The 19,490-nt window shown below is 43.7% G+C and overlaps 2 protein-coding genes across 2 annotated transcripts in view; both read right to left on the bottom strand.

Moving 5' to 3' along the window:
• Positions 1 to 648: 648 nt before the first annotated feature.
• Positions 649 to 1,979, bottom strand: LOC144888689 (uncharacterized). Its single transcript, XM_078767757.1, has 2 exons — positions 1,854 to 1,979; positions 649 to 1,715 (listed from the first exon to the last, which is right to left on the bottom strand). Exons 1-2 carry the CDS (start codon positions 1,977 to 1,979, stop codon positions 867 to 869), a joined length of 975 nt encoding a protein of 324 aa, XP_078623883.1. The 3' UTR covers positions 649 to 866.
• Positions 1,980 to 3,288: 1,309 nt separating this feature from the next.
• LOC144889580 (uncharacterized) overlaps positions 3,289 to 19,490 on the bottom strand; it is a 111,701-nt gene continuing 95,499 nt past the window's right edge. Inside the window, exon 2 of the mRNA XM_078770348.1 lies at positions 3,289 to 4,307. Within this exon, the coding sequence (XP_078626474.1) occupies positions 4,305 to 4,307 (3 nt within the window). The 3' untranslated portion in view covers positions 3,289 to 4,304. The remainder of the gene's footprint in view (positions 4,308 to 19,490) is intronic.

Raw genomic sequence — 19,490 nt, 5'->3', positions numbered from 1 at the left:
CTATACATTTTTGGAATATTCAGAGCATGAGGAATCCAAAAATTAATGTTGGCATTTGCGTAGACACCTTTGCGAAAATGACACTCAGGACAGTGATGATCTGTAAAAGCATATTCCTGAACGGTATAGACCTCGTAGATCCTGTGTATAGGACTTATAGTTCAATCTGATACTACCTATAACAACCTATAACTTCAAAGGACTTGCAATATCATGTATTATGTAATACAGTTATATCACAAATATGAAGACAATGGTTTTTAATTACCTTTGTTTGTTGCTTTTCTATAATCCTGAGCACTATTTTGAGGCCTTTATTGGATTCCTTGACCCAGAAAATATAGGATTAGCATATTTAATTAAGTAGTCTAGTAGGAAGATTAGGTCCCCCTGCACCCCCCGGAGATATACTTCTAATCAGTGTTTCTAGATTGGAAAAAATGTGTAGAAAATGACTAGCTATGGCCCCAAGCTGAAAAAATGTCCCACATACCATTTTTATGCAAATTACTGCTGCCATTATCAAAAAAACGATTTTTGACATATCTCAGCCAATATTGCAGATAATTGAAAAAATAAGGTGTCTAGACTCATGTTTTGACGGGTGTAGATCATGATAGAACTATTCATAACAAGATCACCTGTGTCTATGGTTTGCTAGTATGCTAATTAGTGCTTTATTTACAAAATAATCACAGTTTTACGAAATAATAGACTCATATTAAGGTCCGTCTACACAGACGTTAACACAAAGTTTTATTTTTCTAAATATTACAACTGTCAAAATAGTCCTAGCACTCAATGTGACCACTCTTCTCTTGCTTGTTTTAGATAAACATCATTAGCATTAGTGATTCTACACTGAGTCAGTCATCATCATTTTCATCGAAATCGTCAGAGTCAAACTCTTCTTCTCCTTCCTCTTCCTCCTCCTCTTCGTGCTCTCCTGTGTTCAGAAGATCCACCAGTGAGGTTGGTAGGATGGGACCACTGGACCACATTGGTTTCAACAGTCCTTCATCAGTCCTTATCCATCCTTGCTCCTCATAAGGTTTTGGCTTTTCGATGATAGGTTGATCGGCTCTTTTGTACAATGCTACGCGGTGGTTCACACGCTGGATGTGCGGCTTCAGGGCAGACTGGCATGGAGGAAGGCGAGCCAGATCAACCTTGGACTTGGATGTGAGGGTCTTGTCCTCTCCCACCATTTTTCGTAGCAGCTTGGCACGGACAATGTCCACTGATGACTCGCGACTCTGGCCGTACATCACACAGGTGAATTTTTCTAACTGCCTCTCCACCTCAGGGTTGGCATCCCAGTTGTCACCCAGTTCACCGAATGCCCTGTGAAACCTGGGATTCTTCTCCAGCTTTTTCAAGGGCCCGACTTTTCCCTTCCCTTTGAAGGCACTGGTGCAGTCTTCTCCGCTGAACACATAGTACCCCAGGAGAGTGGCACAGTAGTCCTCTCCCAGGGATTCTGCCAGCTCAGAGACGTTGACAAGTTGGCGATGCTTCCCTGACCCTGTATCCAGGTACACCGTCAGCTTGATGTTGTGGGCATGGTGGAGCAGGATCAGGAGGATGTCTGTGTCCGGTGTTCTGACTACAGCGTTCTTGTATCCGATGGTAGCAGCATGATGGAGGTACAGAACCACCCTGGTATCAGTCTCTTCCTGGTTGCTGTAGATCGTGGGGAGTTCACGTACCTCGACCTGAAACACAAAAAGGCACCGCATTTCAATCACCAGTCACTGCCAGTTTCAGATCTAGACAAACATCACAGGTAATCACCTTTTTTTCAGGAAAAATTACAAATTGAATCGCCATTCACGAAGGGCTTTCAATTTTACCTTGCCATTCGTTGAGGCAAGTTGGTGGGCCTTCCCCTCCACGATCAGCACAGCCATGATGAGGAGTAGAGTTGAGGGGTCTTTGAGGGCTTCATCGAGGTGCTCTCGGTTGCAAGACTGGGTCATTCTGAGAAGCACAGCAGGGTCAGAGATCATGATGTTCTCCTCCTCAGTGAATCTCTCCATCAACAGCCTCTCCATTGCCTCACACACTGTTTTGAGGCAAAAGAGGGACTTTGCGTAGGCCTTTCCACTGAGAACACCTTTGAGAGATCCACTTGTTACTAGTTGTGCCTCAAAGAGAATCTCTGCATATCCAGAACCACGCATCTTGTGTCCAGTGAGCATCCCGATGTAGTTCATGGATGTGTGGAAGGGTCCAATCGTTACTACATGACTAGCAAATTCATTTGGCCAGCGCCAGATGATGGGAAGGGCTTTCATGCAGACACCCAGATCAAATGTATTCAGGACCCATCTCTGACCCACCTCAGCAGTTGCTGCCTCGGAACGCTTCAGTAGCTCACGAACAACTGCGTTGTCTGTGATCGGTTGGTGGATAGGCGTGCAGTAGTCGACTGTTGATTTGCTGGGTGGGGGAGAACCAGTTGCAGAGGTGAAACCCCCTAGCCCAGGCACAGGCTGCAGGCCACAGCTTCCGATGTATCTGATGAAGAGCCAGATGTAGTACTCTTGCATCGTAGTGGCATAGACTGTGTCATTCTCTGCTGGCGGTGTGAATGATGAGCCTTCAGGGAACTTCGGGCCAACGCGAGTAAAGTGCAAGGGTGGGAGAGTTTTTGGTGTGTCGACCTTCAGGCTACGCTGTTGTGACCTATTGATGGTAGGTAGCATTCGGTCCTTGCTGCTCTCGAACCCGGGCTTGACCTCCTGCACCATGATTCCTCCAGCACTGTTTACAATGTTGCTGCCGTGCACACTGGTAGTGGTTTTATTCAAGTTGTCCCACTCACAGTGGAATACAAGGTTGCCCTCTCCTGTCACAATTTGTGGTGTACGATAAGTTGAGACTTCATCCAGGACCTTGGCGAGAGCAGTTTCCAACTCCAAGGCGAAATCGTAGCTCTCAGAGTGTCCAAGCCTGTGTAGTATTGTGGTGAGCTGTTTGCTTCGGAACAGGTGCCTTACAGTCACACAGAGGAGAATGTGCTTTGGTAACTTCCATTTTCCATCTGACACTGCACGGCACAGATCTTGTCCAATGGAGAAGACCAGACGCTTCACCTTTTCTGTCTCGATGCCCTCCTTGCCAGTCATTAGCACGCTGAGAAAGCGGACAAGGTCTGGAGGTAGGATGTCTTCAGGATTGAGCTCCATGTCTTCAGCTGTTGGTGGCCATGGTTGGTCTTTACACTCTCTGAAAGCCTGTAGAATACCCTGGCGAAGTTGGAGGGCAACATTTTGGTTCTTGTTTGTGCTTCCGAGTGTGAATGCTCGTGCGAGAGCATTGGAAACTGTTATGTTTGAGCTGTGCACAAGCCAGAAAGAAATGACATCACATTTGTCATGATCAACCTTCGTGAAGTGGATATGCTCCTTGATTGGGTCATTCTGTAGGCGTTTCAGTAGTTTCTCTGACCGATAATTTGAGTTCTCATATCCATTCAGTTTCAGTTCCTCGACATAGAGCAAGCGCAAGGAAGAAAGCTGTAGAACTTTATTCTGCTGGATGACCTGGGTTTGAATGTGTTCCAGTACTGAGTTGAATGCCTTTTCATGGGCGGCTGACATGCAAGCCTGCTCCTTTGGTGCTTCGGCTCTGTGAATCGCACGCTCATAGTTGTAGAATGCTGTGCGGAAAGCTTTAAAACATGACGGATGGTGTTTGGCCTCACATGCAAAGAGGTCTTTGTTTTTCACCTTTCGATGGAGTCGATAGAGACCCATTTTCTCAGCCCGTGTTTCGATTTGCTCCCATGCATTTTCTTTGTTTTTAAAGGATGGGAAGGTTGTAGGCCTCTCAGTATTGCGATGAGCATCTTTGGTCTCAACTTTCTCACAAAATATACACTCTGGCGGGAAGATGGGTTCAGCAGAACCTCCTGGTTTACGAGGAGAGTGATGCCATGATGAGGTTGATGGCCCTGGTTCTGTATCATCTCCCAGACGATGAAAGTGGCGGACAAAGTGCTTATAACACTTGCTGTGATATCCTACTCTTTCTAGGTCATCAGGAAGAGTTGCCGGGATCTGATCACATACTGATTGCATACGACATGGGGAGTCATGCGGTTGGTTGAGACGTCTATCCCGGATCTTTTGAAGCAGTTGCAGTTTTTCTGAAGCAGATCCTTTAATTTTACGGAGGGGCGTGAAATCCCCATGATCAGACATGGATGGTACATGAAGGATGCATGTAGGAGGAGAGCTTTGGGCTGCAGGTTCTACACTCCGTTTTCTTTTGGGCATGCTTGCTGTCGATGTCTACCATCACTGTTAAATGACAAATAAGAAATCACGAATGATGTTAAAAGTGCCTGTGAAAGGAGGCTCTGAGTTTTCAGTGAGGTAACAGAGGTTCTGAGTCATGTTCTACACTAGGGTACTTTTTAGCTGACTAAACCATGTTTAGTGGCATCAAAAGTGCTAATAGCTAAAACATCTAAATTCTTCCACACTAACGTTAGCTATCTAGGCCAATGAAACATTGTGCTAAGTTACTGTAGCTAGCTCAGCTGTCGTGCCTCTTTCTGGTTCAATTCATATACAGAAGTCAACAGATATGTCTCATGTTTGGCATTAACAAAAGTTTAAGTTACACCGACATTAGGAACATACTGTACATAGATGAGGCTAGCTTTAACGTTAGCTAACATGGTGCTAGCTGGCTCAGCTGTTATTCTGCCTGTTTATGATTTCATGCAGAAACTGAAGTCAAGAGTGTGAGTAACATTATAGTTAGCATCTTACCTGGCTAGATTGGAGGATGAATACCAAGAACAACACACAGATGGAATGGAAGACTGAACTTTCAACTGAGGTATTCAATAACATCAACGTTACCAATTGATACGAGCGCGCGACATTACCAATTGATACGAGTGCGCGAGCGCGCATGTTACATGGATGGAAATGTAAAATGGCAGCTATAGCAGCACTAATTTGGATCTCTAGTCTGTCATTTCTGCACTGTGATTGGATAACATAAAAAAATATGTTTGGGAGTTAACAGCAGGAGTTGGTAGATTTTACGTGGGCTGGGTGAGAAACCTTTAAATAAGCAAGTGAAAATCTCTCGCAATACAAAGTCAATGGTGGGAAGAAAAGTTGAGTGGTACCAATGTTACTGCCAATGTCCCGCCCCTATGCAAGACTCAGGAGCATCTTGTTGACATTTAACCTTGAAAATACCTGGGTTTAGACCCCTTATGTACCATGTTAAGTTATCTGCAGTATTAACGTATCCTTATCATTTGTAAAACTGATTATTTTGTAATTACAGCATTAATATGCATACTAGTATACCATAGACACATGTAATCATGTTATGAATAGTTCTATCATGATCTATGCCCTTCAAAACATGGGTCTAGACACCTTCATTTTTCAATTATCTGCAATATTGGCTGAGATATGTCAAAAATCGTTTTTTTGATAATGGCAGCAGTAATTTGCATAAAAATGGTATGTGGGACATTTTTTCAGCTTGGGGCCATAGCTAGTCATTTTCTACACATTTTTTCCAATCTAGAAACACTGATTAGAAGTATATCTCCAGGAGGTGCAGGGGGACCTAATCTTCCTACTAGACTAAAGTCTCTAGGTTGACTAGAAGCCGAGATCGCGCAAAATATGTATTTTATGGCGGCCATTTTCAAAATCCAAAATGGCGGCCATGCAGGTGTCTGTGCAAATGCCAACATTGATTTTCAGATTCTCCATGCTCTGAAGATTCCAAAAATGTACAGGTTTGCTAATCCCAAAATTTTAAAAGAAATTATATTTGTTAACATAGTGAACCTGACTAATGGTTGCGATCCGCAACAAAGCGGGAAACCCCCATTGGTAAGCTAGAGGATTCCATTGACAGGTTTTGTGGAACACATGAAGCTCCTAATTTGAATGGAGATAAAGTTTTAATGGGGAATTAAAATTGATTTGAAAAAAACATTTCATAAACAAAGGCCAAAATCAATTATTTTTAACTCCACAAAGTGCACAAACCATTGGATGTATGTATGCTAGGTATTACTATAGGTATCAATGAGCTGTCACGATATCTTACATGTACGCGTACTCACCTGGGCTGGAACCTCGGCCGAGATCCATCGGGATAAATTCAGAATTTAAATCCCAGTCCAATATGCATTCGCTCACAACTAGGAACCACGACAATCTTGAGAGTTCATAATATGACCTCAGTAATCAAGCAAACTACTAAGCTACCTAAAATGTATCATTATCCGCACGCTTCTCGAAATATTGTAATCGCCTCCGACCGTCTGTCACGATATCTCTTCCTAAACCGTTGTGCAGAAATTCGCAAAACTTGGTAGTTCCGATCAGCACATGGTCAGAAGGTACAAAAACAGTATCATTTTGGCCACGCCCCTTCGGATCAAAAGGTAAAATTTTCACGACTCTGCTCACCTTCACTCCTTCATTCCTCTTTTCGGCCACCTCTGGAACAAACTCCCCCACTCCCTTCAATCCCACCCCTCCATCCGGGTCTTTAAAACAGCTGTTCACCACCATCTCTTATCTTCCCCCATCCAAAACCTTGATCTTTTCTACTCCCGCTAATTCACCCCAGATCCCCTTTTTTGAAATACCAACTTATTTTCCTGGAAGTTCTAGCTGTGTCCACGTGTTTTGTTTTTTTTACCTCTCCCAATCCCCTCCCCTCCCCCTTCCCGTGCCTCCTCCCCCCAAGCCCTCTCCCTCCCACAGATCTCCCGATGTCCCTGTTCTCAAATGTTGTACTTGTGTGCTTCCCTCTCTCTCCCCATCTTGTCTCCCGCTCCCTTTATCTTATGTTTTACGTGTCCGTTTGTTTTTGTGTGATTAACGTTAGCTCTTACACGAGCCTCGATCTTGTATACAAAAAAAACCCCCCAAAAAATAACCGAAATACGCAACTACAGGAACATTTAAAAACATTTTAATGAAACTTTATATGAGTATATAGTATATGCAATCAGCATTGGGGGACGCATGAAATATGCATTAAAAAAATTGGATTTGACCCCTGGGTTCATGCCCCAGGGTTTGGGGACTTAAGGTGACAGGGGCCAAAACAGAAAATTAATTTCAACTCAAAAATTTGATATTGGTTCGTTCTTGGTGGAACTTTTTGCCATCTTTCAACTTTGCTTCCGGTGGGAAGAGTGCGGATTTGTGATTACGCGCCGTCGAATTCACTCTAGTGCAGATTTAGACTCTCCTCTACTCTTCGAAACATCAAAAACACCATCAAGCAATGGTGGAGGACCATCAAGAAGAACTTCAGAACGTAGCCAGGCAAGTGCTCCGGAATAGCCAAAATACTCGGAGAGCTTCACTGGACCTCTCTGCCCGTTTTAAAGGGTAACTGCGACTGTGTATAAAGTGGCAACATCGAATTTCTAGTTCCACCCTTAATAATGCGTAAACAAGGTTTTCGTTTTTGCTTTCAAATACTTTTTACTTCCGCCACCAAAAGTGGACAGAGGTTGTGTTTTCACCACTGTCTGTCTGTCTTGTCTGTGAGTATGATATCTCCAAAGGTTATGGATGGATTCGGACGAGACTTGATGGATAAGTTGGGTGGACGACGAGGACGAATTGATTAGATTTTGGGCAACATCCTGAAACGGAGCCGGAAATGAGAATTTTGTCATTTTTTTTTAACCTTCGCCAATGAGCGATAGGGCCAAAAACGATGTACAGCATGATGTCTCAAAAAGTTGTGGACTGGTTATGACAAAACTTGGTGGATGAGTTGGTTTGGTGACGAGAACAAGCCAATTCAAATTTGGTTCAGGTCCGGATGCAGACCCGGCCTATTAGGGCTGCAGACTATTTTCAAAAAGTGCCTTAAAAATGGCGGAACTGGCAACTAGCTTCCTACCAGCTACTTTTGTATTTTTATAAAGTAGGGTCCTTGACAAGTTCACAAACCAAAAATACCCAGAATACCTCTGGGGGAACATGCTTAAATGACGTCATCAAAATGGCTGCCAAAATTGTAAGGTTTGGCATTGTGTACAGGTGCTGACGTGGTACCTAACCGTTTATATAGTAGTTTTACTGTCAAGAGAAAAAACATCAGCCTTTTCCTGGGATGAGCACCGTTTCATTTGTGGAGAACCAGAGAATAAAAAGAAAGGAATAAAACTTACAGCAGCGAATATGAAGCCAGCAGAAGTTCGTGAGAATGTGCTTACAACAATGGTTCTGATTCCCAAATACTTCACCGTGCACTTAGTATTATTCGCAGAGACATAGAAAAATTACAACCAACAACTGAATGCCCTAATACCCAAGAAATTGATCTTAATGCATCAGCTGCGTTTAATTTAAATATTATTTAAATATTTAAATTAAATTATTAAATTAATTTAAATGCATTTTAATGCATTGTATGCATGCATGCATTTGCAATGCATGCATTTAAATTAATTTATTATTTAAATATTATTTAAAATATTATTAAATATAATTAATAATATTATTTTTTAAATATTATTAAATATTAATATTATTAAATATAATATTTAAATCAGATGCTAGTATCATTTTTATTACAGATCAGGACACAGGGACATTCAATGTAAAAATAAAATACAAAAGCTTAATAAAAATGGAGGCCATCTTGATGACGTCACTTGAACATGTTCCCCCAAGGGGATTCTGGGTATTTTTGGTGTGTGAAGTAGTCAGGGCCCATACTTTATAAAAAATATCAAAATTAGCTGGTAGGAAGCCAGTTGCCACTTCACCCTCATTTTCATGCTCAATCTGCAGCCCTATATCAGTGGGATACAAACCGGAAACATTTTAGCCTGGTTACATCAAGTTATGACGTCATATTTAGGACAAATAACATTTCAAAAAATAATCTATTGAATGGGTGACTGTTTTTTTTGTTTTTTTTAACACAGTTGGCAAACTTTGCTGTGTGGGTTTTGCCACTTTGCTGTCGTCCAGCAATCGTCTTTTTCTCAGTGGAGACTCCACCTCTGATATTAATCTAAACGTATTTCAATTTGACAAGACCCTGGTTACGATTGGACTTTAAAAGCCTCAGGTCCACAGTATATCAATGTTTCTGTCACAATGCCCTCTGCACCCAGGATGGAACAGAGGCCTGCAGGCCACAGGGACAGAGAACATCATCAGAATCTCCATTAGCCTGTCATGGTGCTGTTGTGCAAAGTACTCAGAACAGTTGCAAGGTTCCTGCATGTCCCTATTTATGGTTCGGTGGGATTAATATCAGGGTCGATAGTGAATGGCAGCCAGACAGCTAAGCTGATTGCAGAGCTGAGGCATTTTAACTGGGCCTTTAAAAGGCCTGTCACTGCAAAGTGAGATAAGGCCTTGGTGCAGCTGGATCGCAAGGTTAGGTCACATGCCCAGCACTAAGTCTAAGGGGTCAAAGGTATCGATACACTTGCCTGGGTCAATCCCCTTTTAACCGTTAAATGAACGGGATTCCAACTCAGGACCCTGGGACCCCAAGCCAACACCAGGCAGCACCACCAGACTTGATGGAAACGTTCTCCAGGTGCTGCTGAGTAATCACATCGCGCACACGAAGCGAAATGCGGCGTTAAGCCATTGGTTCACTTCTGTCTGTCTTTTTGTCCGCAAACATCAGGTGATGATCGACGAACGACTCAATTTCCATTGAACGTTATATATTTGAACACGATTCGGAACATGAAACGGAAATCGAACCTGGAGTTACCTCCGTCACCAAAGGTGGATGTCTTCACACCTGTCTATCTGTCTGTTTGTCTGTCCGTTTATGAACAAAATATCTGAAAAAGTTGTGGACGGATTCGGACGAAATTTGGTGGAGACGTAGCGTATGTGACAAGGACCCGTAATTACATTTTTGGTATTTGACCTTTTTGACCCCAAGGGGCGGAGCCAAAATGATACTCGTATTGTACCTACTTGCCATGCAGTGATCATAACTACCAAGTTTGCTGAATTTCTGCAAACTCGTTTATGAAGAGATATCGTGACGGGCAGACAGGCGGGCAGGTGGACAGTCAGGCAGCCAGACAGACAGACAGACAGAGGCAAGCAGGTGGACAGGTAGGTCGGCCACAGGTATGCAGGCATGATAATATTCTTGCCCCAGAGCCAATTACAATATCCCTCCATTTTTATTCAAAAAGCGCAGGGATAATAATGACTGGGATTAACTTACCTCTTTACTCTCATCATGGAGTAGTTTTGGGATGCCTGACTATTGATATGGTCCAGGTAGTCCTAGGTCCTAGATCCAGGTGGTCCTGCTCAACAAACTCACTCCCACCAGGTGGTACTCCAGGATACTCATTTACAGAAAGAATTGGAGTCCCCCCCCCCCGGGCTATGATGTTTTTTAAAAACCCCTAAAACCTACCCACACACACACTCTAACTCAGAGTACAACGACGAGTTTTCAAATCATTCCGTCCAGCGGTTCATGAGTGCATAGAAGTGAAAGAACACAAACAAACATCATTATCTAATTTACATCGATGTAATGTCAAGGCATGAAATTTACCTGGGGCAATGACAAACAATGGCCGAGCTTTTCAGAAGCTCCTGTGGCACCGCTTCCCATCCACAACCAGAGAACGAGTGATTTGTGAGGCAGCGCCTCCTGCTGGCACCGAATCAGGATATCTGTTTTTATTCAGATTCGACTCCACAGAGGAACAAATTTAAGACTGGAGAGGTCAGAGGTGAGCACGAGACCAAATGAGCTATCCTAACATCCATCGGCCTACAATGTGACGCGTGACACGTCAATTTGGAAAGGTTTCGTTGCGAGTGAAAATTTGTGCATGTGATACAACTTGATGTTGTCTACATATTATGTAAACAAAATATATATAGAAACACTGTACAGTACTTTACCCCCTTGATTTCTTTGTCTGTAAAAAAAATTGTAATATGCAAAATTTAGAAGGTGTGCCGAGAAGATTACTCCCACCTCGGCAGTGCCCGGAGAGCGGGAGCACCCGCTAGTAGTACTGTATTAAGAACCCATCCTCCCACCCCACCCCACTCTTGGAAACATCAGTTTATGAATCATATATTTATTACTTACTAGCAAAGGTACCCGGCATTGCCAAGCAACGCCAGGTCCCTCCTCCCACTCATACCCCTTCCCTTGCCTCCTCCCACCCCACCCCTTCGCCTTCCTCCTCCCACCCCACCCCTTCCCCTGCCTCCTCCCACCCCACCCCATTCCCCTGCCTCCTCCCACCCCACCCCTTCCCCTGCCTCCTCCCACCCCACCCTTCTCCCTACCCTACGGACCCCCCACCCCACCCTTACCCTCCCTCCTTCCACCTCCTCCAACCCCATCCCTTCCCCTCCCTCCTCCCACCCTACCCACCTACCTCCAGACCCCCATCTCTTCCCTGCCACAGGTTATGCCACATGTATTTATAAGTTATGAATTGTGAGCAAATTACTGTTTAAAACCAGTGGTAAGGTGTGTCATGGTAATAAATGTGATTCTATAAAGTTTTGTCGCAATCAACCTTGGGAGCTCAGAGTAGTGGCATCACAAACAAACAAACAAACAATGTCTCATTCGCTTTTAATATAAAAGATAACATCACTCCAAGCTCCTCATGAAATAGCATCCTAAATCAGAGCAGATCACACAAAAAGGTGAAGCAATTCAAACCCAGGCGAGACAGGTTAGACCGAGTGTGCGTAGGCTACCTCTCGGACGGACATCCTGCCATGGTGTGGGGATTCATTGCTTTGTAGTCTTTGAAAACATTTTTTAATTCTCACTTCAACTCACAGTTCACTTGTCTCTTTGCTTTTAGTCAGGTTCACTATGTCAATAAATTATATTTCGTTCAAAATCATGGTAGATTAGCAAACCTATACATTTTTGGAAAGGTTATAGCATAAGGAAACTAAAAATCAATGTTTACATTTGGAGAGATACCTGTATGGCGGCCATTTTGGATTTTCAAAATGGCCACTGTAAAATACATATTTTGTTCTATTTCTGCCTCTAATTACCCTAAAAACTTTTAAAAATATACTAAACCTATATTTTCAGGGACAAGGAATCCAATGAAAGTATCAAATTAGTGCTATGGGGAATGGTAAGACACGAATCAAAGGTGGTGAATTGCAAAATACTGTCTTTATATTCGCGATAAGTTGCATAATCAAATACATGTTATCATTTTGTACAGGCAGTTAATAACATCAAAATGTGTCACAATAATTCATATCACCAAACATACGCAGGCAGTCAGCAAAATCATATATACACATGCAGTCAGTATAACTTCACATCTACACAGGCAGTCAATGGCAAAATATACACAGGCAGTCAATGGCATCAAACATACCCGATTACAGAATATGCCATTTAGAGTTCGTCATCACTGTCCTGTGTGTCGTATCCGACAATATAGTCCGCATCGTTTTCACAGTCCGTTCCACACAAGCAAAGGTCGGTCAAATTGATTGGCAAATCGAATTGGTCGAATGGTCGATCGAATCGAATTCGATGAATCGAATCTAATCGAATCGATCAAATTGGTCGAACGAAGCGATTGGTCGAATGGTCGAATGGAATTGGTCGATTGGTCGAATCGAATTGGTCGGAATTGGCAAATGTAAACATTGATTTTCAGATTTTCCATGTAATAACGTTTCCAAAAATGTATAGGTTTGCTAATCTACCATGATTTTGAACGAAAAAACATAGTGAACCTGACTATTTACTCATTCTAATGCTGTAATTTATTTTGCCTTTCTAACTCCGGGAATGTCCTCACAATGCTTTTGGTTATGGAATGTTTTTGGTTATGACTAACTTCCCTGCAAATGTCTGCTGCTCTTCTTCTGCTCCAATCGGTTCTTCTGATCATGTGCTTGTTAAAGTGGACATCTCTCTGGCCATTCTCAGAGAGCCTCCTCAGCGTCGACGAGTCTGGCATTTCACTCAGGCCGACTGGCACAGTCTGCAAGCAGCCATCAATCAACTGGACTGGTCTCCCATCTCTAATGCCTCTGACATCAATTCTTCCTGGGAATTCTTCCAAAGCAAACTGCTCTCTCTCATGCACAGATTTATCCCATCTCGTCTTTAGTTGTCTTACCCTTCCTCCCGTCCATGGTACACTGAATCTTGTGGTGAGGCAGTTGCCCTGAAACAACTTGCATTCGTCTCCTGGAAAGCAAATCCAACGGAAGGAAATCTCAGTTCCTTCCACCAAGCTCGAAACAAGTGTGTTTCTACCCTCAGGAGTGCCAGGAAGCACTATCTCTCCACACTCAAGATTGAACTCTCAAACCTGTCTCCTTCCTCCAAATCCTGGTGGCGTCTGGTCAAATCCGTTTCTGGTGTTTGTTCCCCCTCCATCCCCTCCCTTACCTCAAATGGCTACACAGTTGACACCGCACGTGACAAAGCCGAATGCCTCAACTCTGTGTTTGCCTCAAAATCTTGTGTCCCAAACCCATCTCTCTCTGTTCCCACCTTTCCCAGTCGAACCCAACTGCTCCTGGACTCTGTGTCCTTCTCTCCTGACAAGGTGGAGAAGTTTTTATCAAACCTCGACTCTGATTCTGCAACTGGACCAGATGGCATCAGCCCTCGGGTCCTAAAATCCTGCTCTGCCGCTCTATCTCACCCTCTCTCTGTTCTTTTCACCCTCTCTTTTGCTCAAGGTCATCTGCCAGCATCTTGGAAATCAGCAAACATTACCGCTTTACACAAAAAAGGTGCAAAAACAGATCCTTGCAACTACAGACCAATCAGCCTGCTCCCAATTATCAGCAAAGTCATGGAATCCATCATTGCTTCAGATATCAAATCCTTCCTCTTCTCCAATGGCTTGATCTCTGATCATCAATTTGGATTCAGACCAGGTCATTCTACTCTGGACATGTTGCTTCTGCTGTCTCATCAATGGATGGAGGTCCTCAATGCCAAACAGGAAATCAGAGCTGTCTCACTTGACATATCACGTGCCTTCGATACGGTCTGGCACCCAGCTCTGCTCACCAAACTCACCTCCTATGGTATTCAGGGAAATCTCCACTCATGGCTTGCGGATTTCCTCTCTGGTCGTAGGCAACATGTGGCCCTGAATGGATTTCTCTCATCTTCCCTGCCTGTTCTGGCTGGAGTTCCCCCAAGGTAGTGTTCTGGGCCCTGTGCTATTTCTGGTCTTCATCAATGATCTCTCTGACTCTCTGTAAAATCCTCTCTATCTCTTTGCTGATGACTCCACTATCTGCCGCTCCATTCCTCATCCCTCAGATCGGCAGTCTGCAGCCTCCTCACTCTCTGCAGACCTGGACAAAATCACAGACTGGTCAAACAAGTGGAACATGTCTTTCAATCCTGACAAATCTCACACTCTTACAATGTCTCTCCGAAAGGACCGACTGGACAACCCTCCCATCTACTTTCTCAACAATCCTCTCCAAGAAGTTCTGTCGCTCAAGCTTTTGGGTCTCACTATCTGCCATGATCTTTCTTGGGAAAACCACATTTCCAAGCTGGCCTCCAAAGCCAGTCGCCGACTGGGCATCCTCCGTCGTGCGAAGTCCTTCCTTGGCACACCTGAGCTCCTCACCACATACAAGGCTTTCATCCGCAGCTCAATGGAATACTGTTCCCCCCTCTGGGCTGGTGCTCCTGCCTCACACCTTGCTCGGCTTCACGCTGTTGAGGCCAAAGCTTTCAGAATGATTGGAATCTCCTGCGATGTAGTCAACTCCGAGGGCCTTTCACTCACTCACCGCAGGCAGGTTGGTGGTCTTTCTGTCTTCTACCGACTCCTCTCCGGCCTTGCTCCCCCAGCTCTCTCTGTGCTCTGTCCCCCCAATATTCCTTCAGGTCGCACAAGATCTGCCTGCAACCCTCTTATGGTTAAACTGCCAAAGTCTAGGCTCTCTGCTCACCTTCACTCTTTCATTCCCCTTTTCTCCCGCCTCTGGAACAAACTTCCCCACTCCCTTCAATCACACTCCTCCCTCCAGGTCTTTAAAACAGCTGTTCACCACCATCTCTTATCTTCCCCCATCGAAAACCTTGATCTTTTCTACCCCCGGTAATTCACCCCAGAGTTCTTGCAGTGTTCATATGCTTTATTCCTCTCCCACCTCCCCCCAAGTCCTCCCGATGTCCCTGCTCTCAAATGTTGTGTTTGTGTCCTTCCCCCTCTCTCCCCATCTTGTCTGCCGCTCCCCTTGTTTTTTGTGTTTTGTGTGTCGGTTTGTCTTTTTGTGTGATTAATGTTAGCTCTTTCACGAGCCTCGATCTTGTATACAAAAAAAACAAACAAACAAAAAAAAAACAGAGAAATGAACCACGGTCGCTACGCTGCTGCTCTGAGCTGCTCATGCCACGGGAGCCTTCGTCTGCTTAATTATTTCCGTTGCACTCACACTCAACGAAGTCACACTTTGGGGGAAAAAAAAGTAGAAAAACAGAACCATAGAAAAATTTGAGTGTAAAGCTTTGGCAATTTCACATTTGTTGTGTAAATATGGAGAAGTGGGGAGCATAGCCTTACTTATTGCGAGTAAGATGTCGGCTTAGTTATCAGAATCGGTAACTTCGTAAAATTTTCAGATTTCACTCCACATTTCGACACTTATTTAGTCCTCGAGATCCGTTCCTCAAACCCAAACCCAGATATTTTGAAGAAATTACCGATTCTTATAACTAAGCTTGAAGCAGGGTTGATCTTCCTCCTTCATATTGCCAAAACATGAAACTTAACTCTTTCTACTGTTTCAACAATTATATTGAGTGAAGAATAGATAAAGGAATCTGCTCAAAGTGTAACGTTATTGAGTGCAACGAAAATAATTAACCAGCAGGATCGCCGTGTAGGCTGCAGCAGCCACGCCTGGGTGCCCCCAGTGGGGGAACTCTCCGGAGTTAGGGAGGAAAAATAAACCAAATTAAAAATCCAATGAAAAGAACGATTAACATAATCAGAGGATTACAATGAGTAAAGCAACGAGGCAAGTGAATTCCAAACACTAATCATCGAATGCCTGATCTTCATAAGTTAAAATTGCTTGCCAAGCCAGTCGTTCCTTATCAACCGTTTCATTGGAGTGCTTAAGCTACTTGGCGAGCGCTCTACAAGCTTATTACCTCCGCCACCAAAGGTGGATGGAGGTTATGTTTTCACCCCTGTTTGTTTGTTACTTGCAAAATCGAAGATTTTTCAAGTATATTCGTCGGTTGTGTTTGTGGTTCTGTCGTCTGTTTGTTTGTCTGTCTGTTTGTCTGTTTGTTTGTCACCGGCCTACAGGTCACAATTTTCAACCGATCTTCACGAAACTTCACCAAATGGTAGAGTTGGCCAAAAACAAGAAGCCTATTGTTTTGGGGTCAATAGGTCAAAAGGTCAACATAGGCCAAAGGTCACCAACTTTGCTAAATTTCTAAAATCCTCAATTTTCATCCGATTGACTTGTAATTTGAAGAGGACTTGCATATCTGGTCACTAAATTCAACCACCATGTATTTTTGAGGTCAAAATAGGCCAAAAGGTCAACATAGGCCAAATTCCGCTCTGCTCACCAAACTCTCCTCCTTTGGTATCCATGGAAATCTCCACGCATGGCTGGGGGACTTCCTCTCTCGTCGTAGTCAACGTGTGGCCCTGAATGGGTTTCTCTCATCTCCTCTTCCTGTTCAGGCTGGAGTTCCCCACGGCAGTGTTCTGGGACCTGTGCTTTTTCTGGTCTTCATCAATGATCTCTCGGACTCTCTTGAAATCCTCTCTATCTCTTTGCTGATGACTCCACTCTCTGCCGCTCCATTCTTCATCCCTCAGCTCGGCAGTCTGCAGCCTCCTCACTCTCTGCAGACCTGGACAAAATCACAGACTGGGCAAACAAGTGGAACATGTCTTTCAATCCTGACAAATCTCACAACTCTTACGATGTCTCTCCGAAAAGACCGACTGGACAACCCTCCCATCTACTTTCTGAATAATCTTCTCCAAGAAGTTCTGTCACTCAAGCTTTTGGGTCTCACTATCTGCCATGATCTTTCCTGGGAAAACCACATTTCCAAGCTGGCCTCCAAAGCCAGTCGCCGACTGGGCATCCTCCGTCGTGCGAAGTCCTTCCTTGGCACACCTGAGCTCCTCACCACATACAAGGCTTTCATCCGCAGCTCAATGGAATACTGTTCCCCCCTCTGGGCTGGTGCTCCTGCCTCACACCTTGCTCGGCTTCACGCTGTTGAAACCAAAGCGTTCAGAATCATTGGAATCTCCCGCGATGACGCTATCTCCGAGGGCCTTTCACTTACTCACCGCAGGCAGGTTGGTGGTCTTTCCGTGTTCTACCGACTCCTCTCCAGCCTTGCTCCCCCATTTCTCTCTGGGCGTTGTCCCCCAAATATTCCTGCAGGTCGCACAAGATCTGCCTGCAACCCTCTTATGGTTAAACTGCCAAAATCAAGACTCTCTGCTCACCTTCACTCCTCTTTTCTCCCGCCTCTGGAACAAACTCCCCCACTCTCTTCAATCCCACTCCTCCCTCCAGGTCTTTAAAACGGCTGTTCACCACCATCTCTTATCTTCACCAATCCAAAACCTTGATCTTTTCTACCCCCGCTAATTTCACCCCAAATTCACTTTTTTGAGGTGATTTTTGTCTTCTTTCCTGGAAGTCCTTGGTGTCCTTGTGTTTTATACCTATCCTGCCTCCCCCCAGGCCCTCTCCCTCCCACACATCTCCCGATGTCCCTGCTCTCAAATGTTGTGTTTGTGTGCTTCCTCCCCTTCTCTCCCCATCTTGTCGACTGCTCCCCTTTTTATATACTTTGTTTGCTTGTTTGTTTGATTTGATAAATGTTAGCTCTTTCACGAGCCTCGACTCCGTATAAATTAAAAAAAAAAAAAATTTCTTCTAAAATCCTCAATTTTCATCCAATTGACGTGACATTTGAAGAGGCCTTGCATATCTGGTCACTGAATTCAACCACCAAGTATTCTTGAGGTCAACATAGGCCAAAAGGTCAACATAGGCCAAAAGGTCAACATAGGCCAAATTTCTAAAATCCTCAATTTTCATCCGATTGACTTTAAAATTGAAGAGCATATGCATATCTGCTCACTGAATTCACCCACCAAGTATTTTTGACGTCAACATAGGCCAAAAGGTCAACATAGGCCAAATTTTAAAAAATCCTCATTTTTCATCCAATTGACTTGAAATTTGAAGAGGACTTGCATATCTGGTCACTGAATTCAACCACAAGTATATTTGAGGTCAACATAGGCCAAAAGGTCAACATGGGCCACATTTCTAAAATCCTCAATTTTCATCTGATTGACTTTAAATTTGAAGAGGACTTGCATATCTGGTCCCTGAATTCAACCACCAAGTATACTCGAGGTCAACATAGGCCAAAAGGTCAACATAGGCCAAAAGGTCAACATAGGCCAAAAGGTCAACATAGGCCAAATTTCTAAAATCCTCAATTTTCATCCAATTGACTTGAAATTTGAAGAGGTCTTGCATATCTGGTCACTGAATTCAACCACGTATTATATTTTAGGTAAACACAGGCCAAAAGGTCAACATAGGCCAAATTTTTAATATCCTCAATTTTCATCTGATTGACTTGAAAATTGAACATCATTTGCACATCGAGTCACTAAATAGGGAAACTACCTTGTTTTGAGGTCAAAATGTCAAAGGTCAACTCAAGGTCAACCTTCCAAAATCATCATTTTTCATCTGAAAAATCGTCAATTTTCATCCTGTTGACCCGAGCTTTGATCAAGATTGTAAATTTTAATCTTCATGAAGTGGACAATTTGCTGTATCAATGGAAAACTTTGGGGGGGGGGGGTGGGATTTTGCAAGTATCGTGCTACGCATGACGTCTTCTTGTTTTTTTGTGAACAGAATATCTCAAAAAGTTGTGGACGGATTCGGACGAAATTTGGCAGAGAGGTGGCATATGTCACAAGGACGAAATTGTTCGATTTTGGTGAAGATCCGGATCCGGCTACTATAACTTTGTAAGTGATTCTTCACCATTGGGAGATGGGGCCAAAAACGATACATAGCAGGATATCTCAAAAAGTTGTGGACAGATTTGGACGAATCTTGGTGGACTGGTTGGATGTCTGACAAGGACAAATAGATTCGATTTTGGTGAAGATCTGAATGTGGATTCGGATATGAGAATTATTTAATTTTTAAGTGATTCTTCACCATTGGGAGATAGGGCCAAAAACGATACATAGCAGGATATCTCAAAAAGTTATGGATTGATACTGGACGAAACTTGGTGGATAGGTTGGGTGTGTGACAAGGAAGAATTGATTCGATTTTGGTGAAGATCTGAATATGGATTCGGATATGAGAATTATTTCGATTTTTAAGTGATTCTTCACCATTGAGTGATATGGCCAACCAGGTGGAGATATGCTCTCC

The sequence above is a fragment of the Myxine glutinosa genome, chromosome 1 (genome assembly GCF_964187855.1).
Source record: "Myxine glutinosa chromosome 1, kmMyxGlut1.1, whole genome shotgun sequence".
NCBI classification, from domain to species: domain Eukaryota; kingdom Metazoa; phylum Chordata; class Myxini; order Myxiniformes; family Myxinidae; genus Myxine; species Myxine glutinosa.
Note: the sequence above shows the minus strand (reverse complement) of the source record. Positions and strands in the feature narration are given on the sequence as shown.

Excerpts from the sequence above, each read along its gene's own strand:
- LOC144888689 (XM_078767757.1), bottom strand. The coding sequence starts at position 1,979 with ATGACCCAGTCTTGCAACCGAGAGCACCTCGATGAAGCCCTCAAAGAC. Across the intron at positions 1,716-1,853 it reads TTGCCTCAACGAATGGCAAG|GTCGAGGTACGTGAACTCCC; the intron begins GTAAAATTGAAA and ends TTTGTGTTTCAG.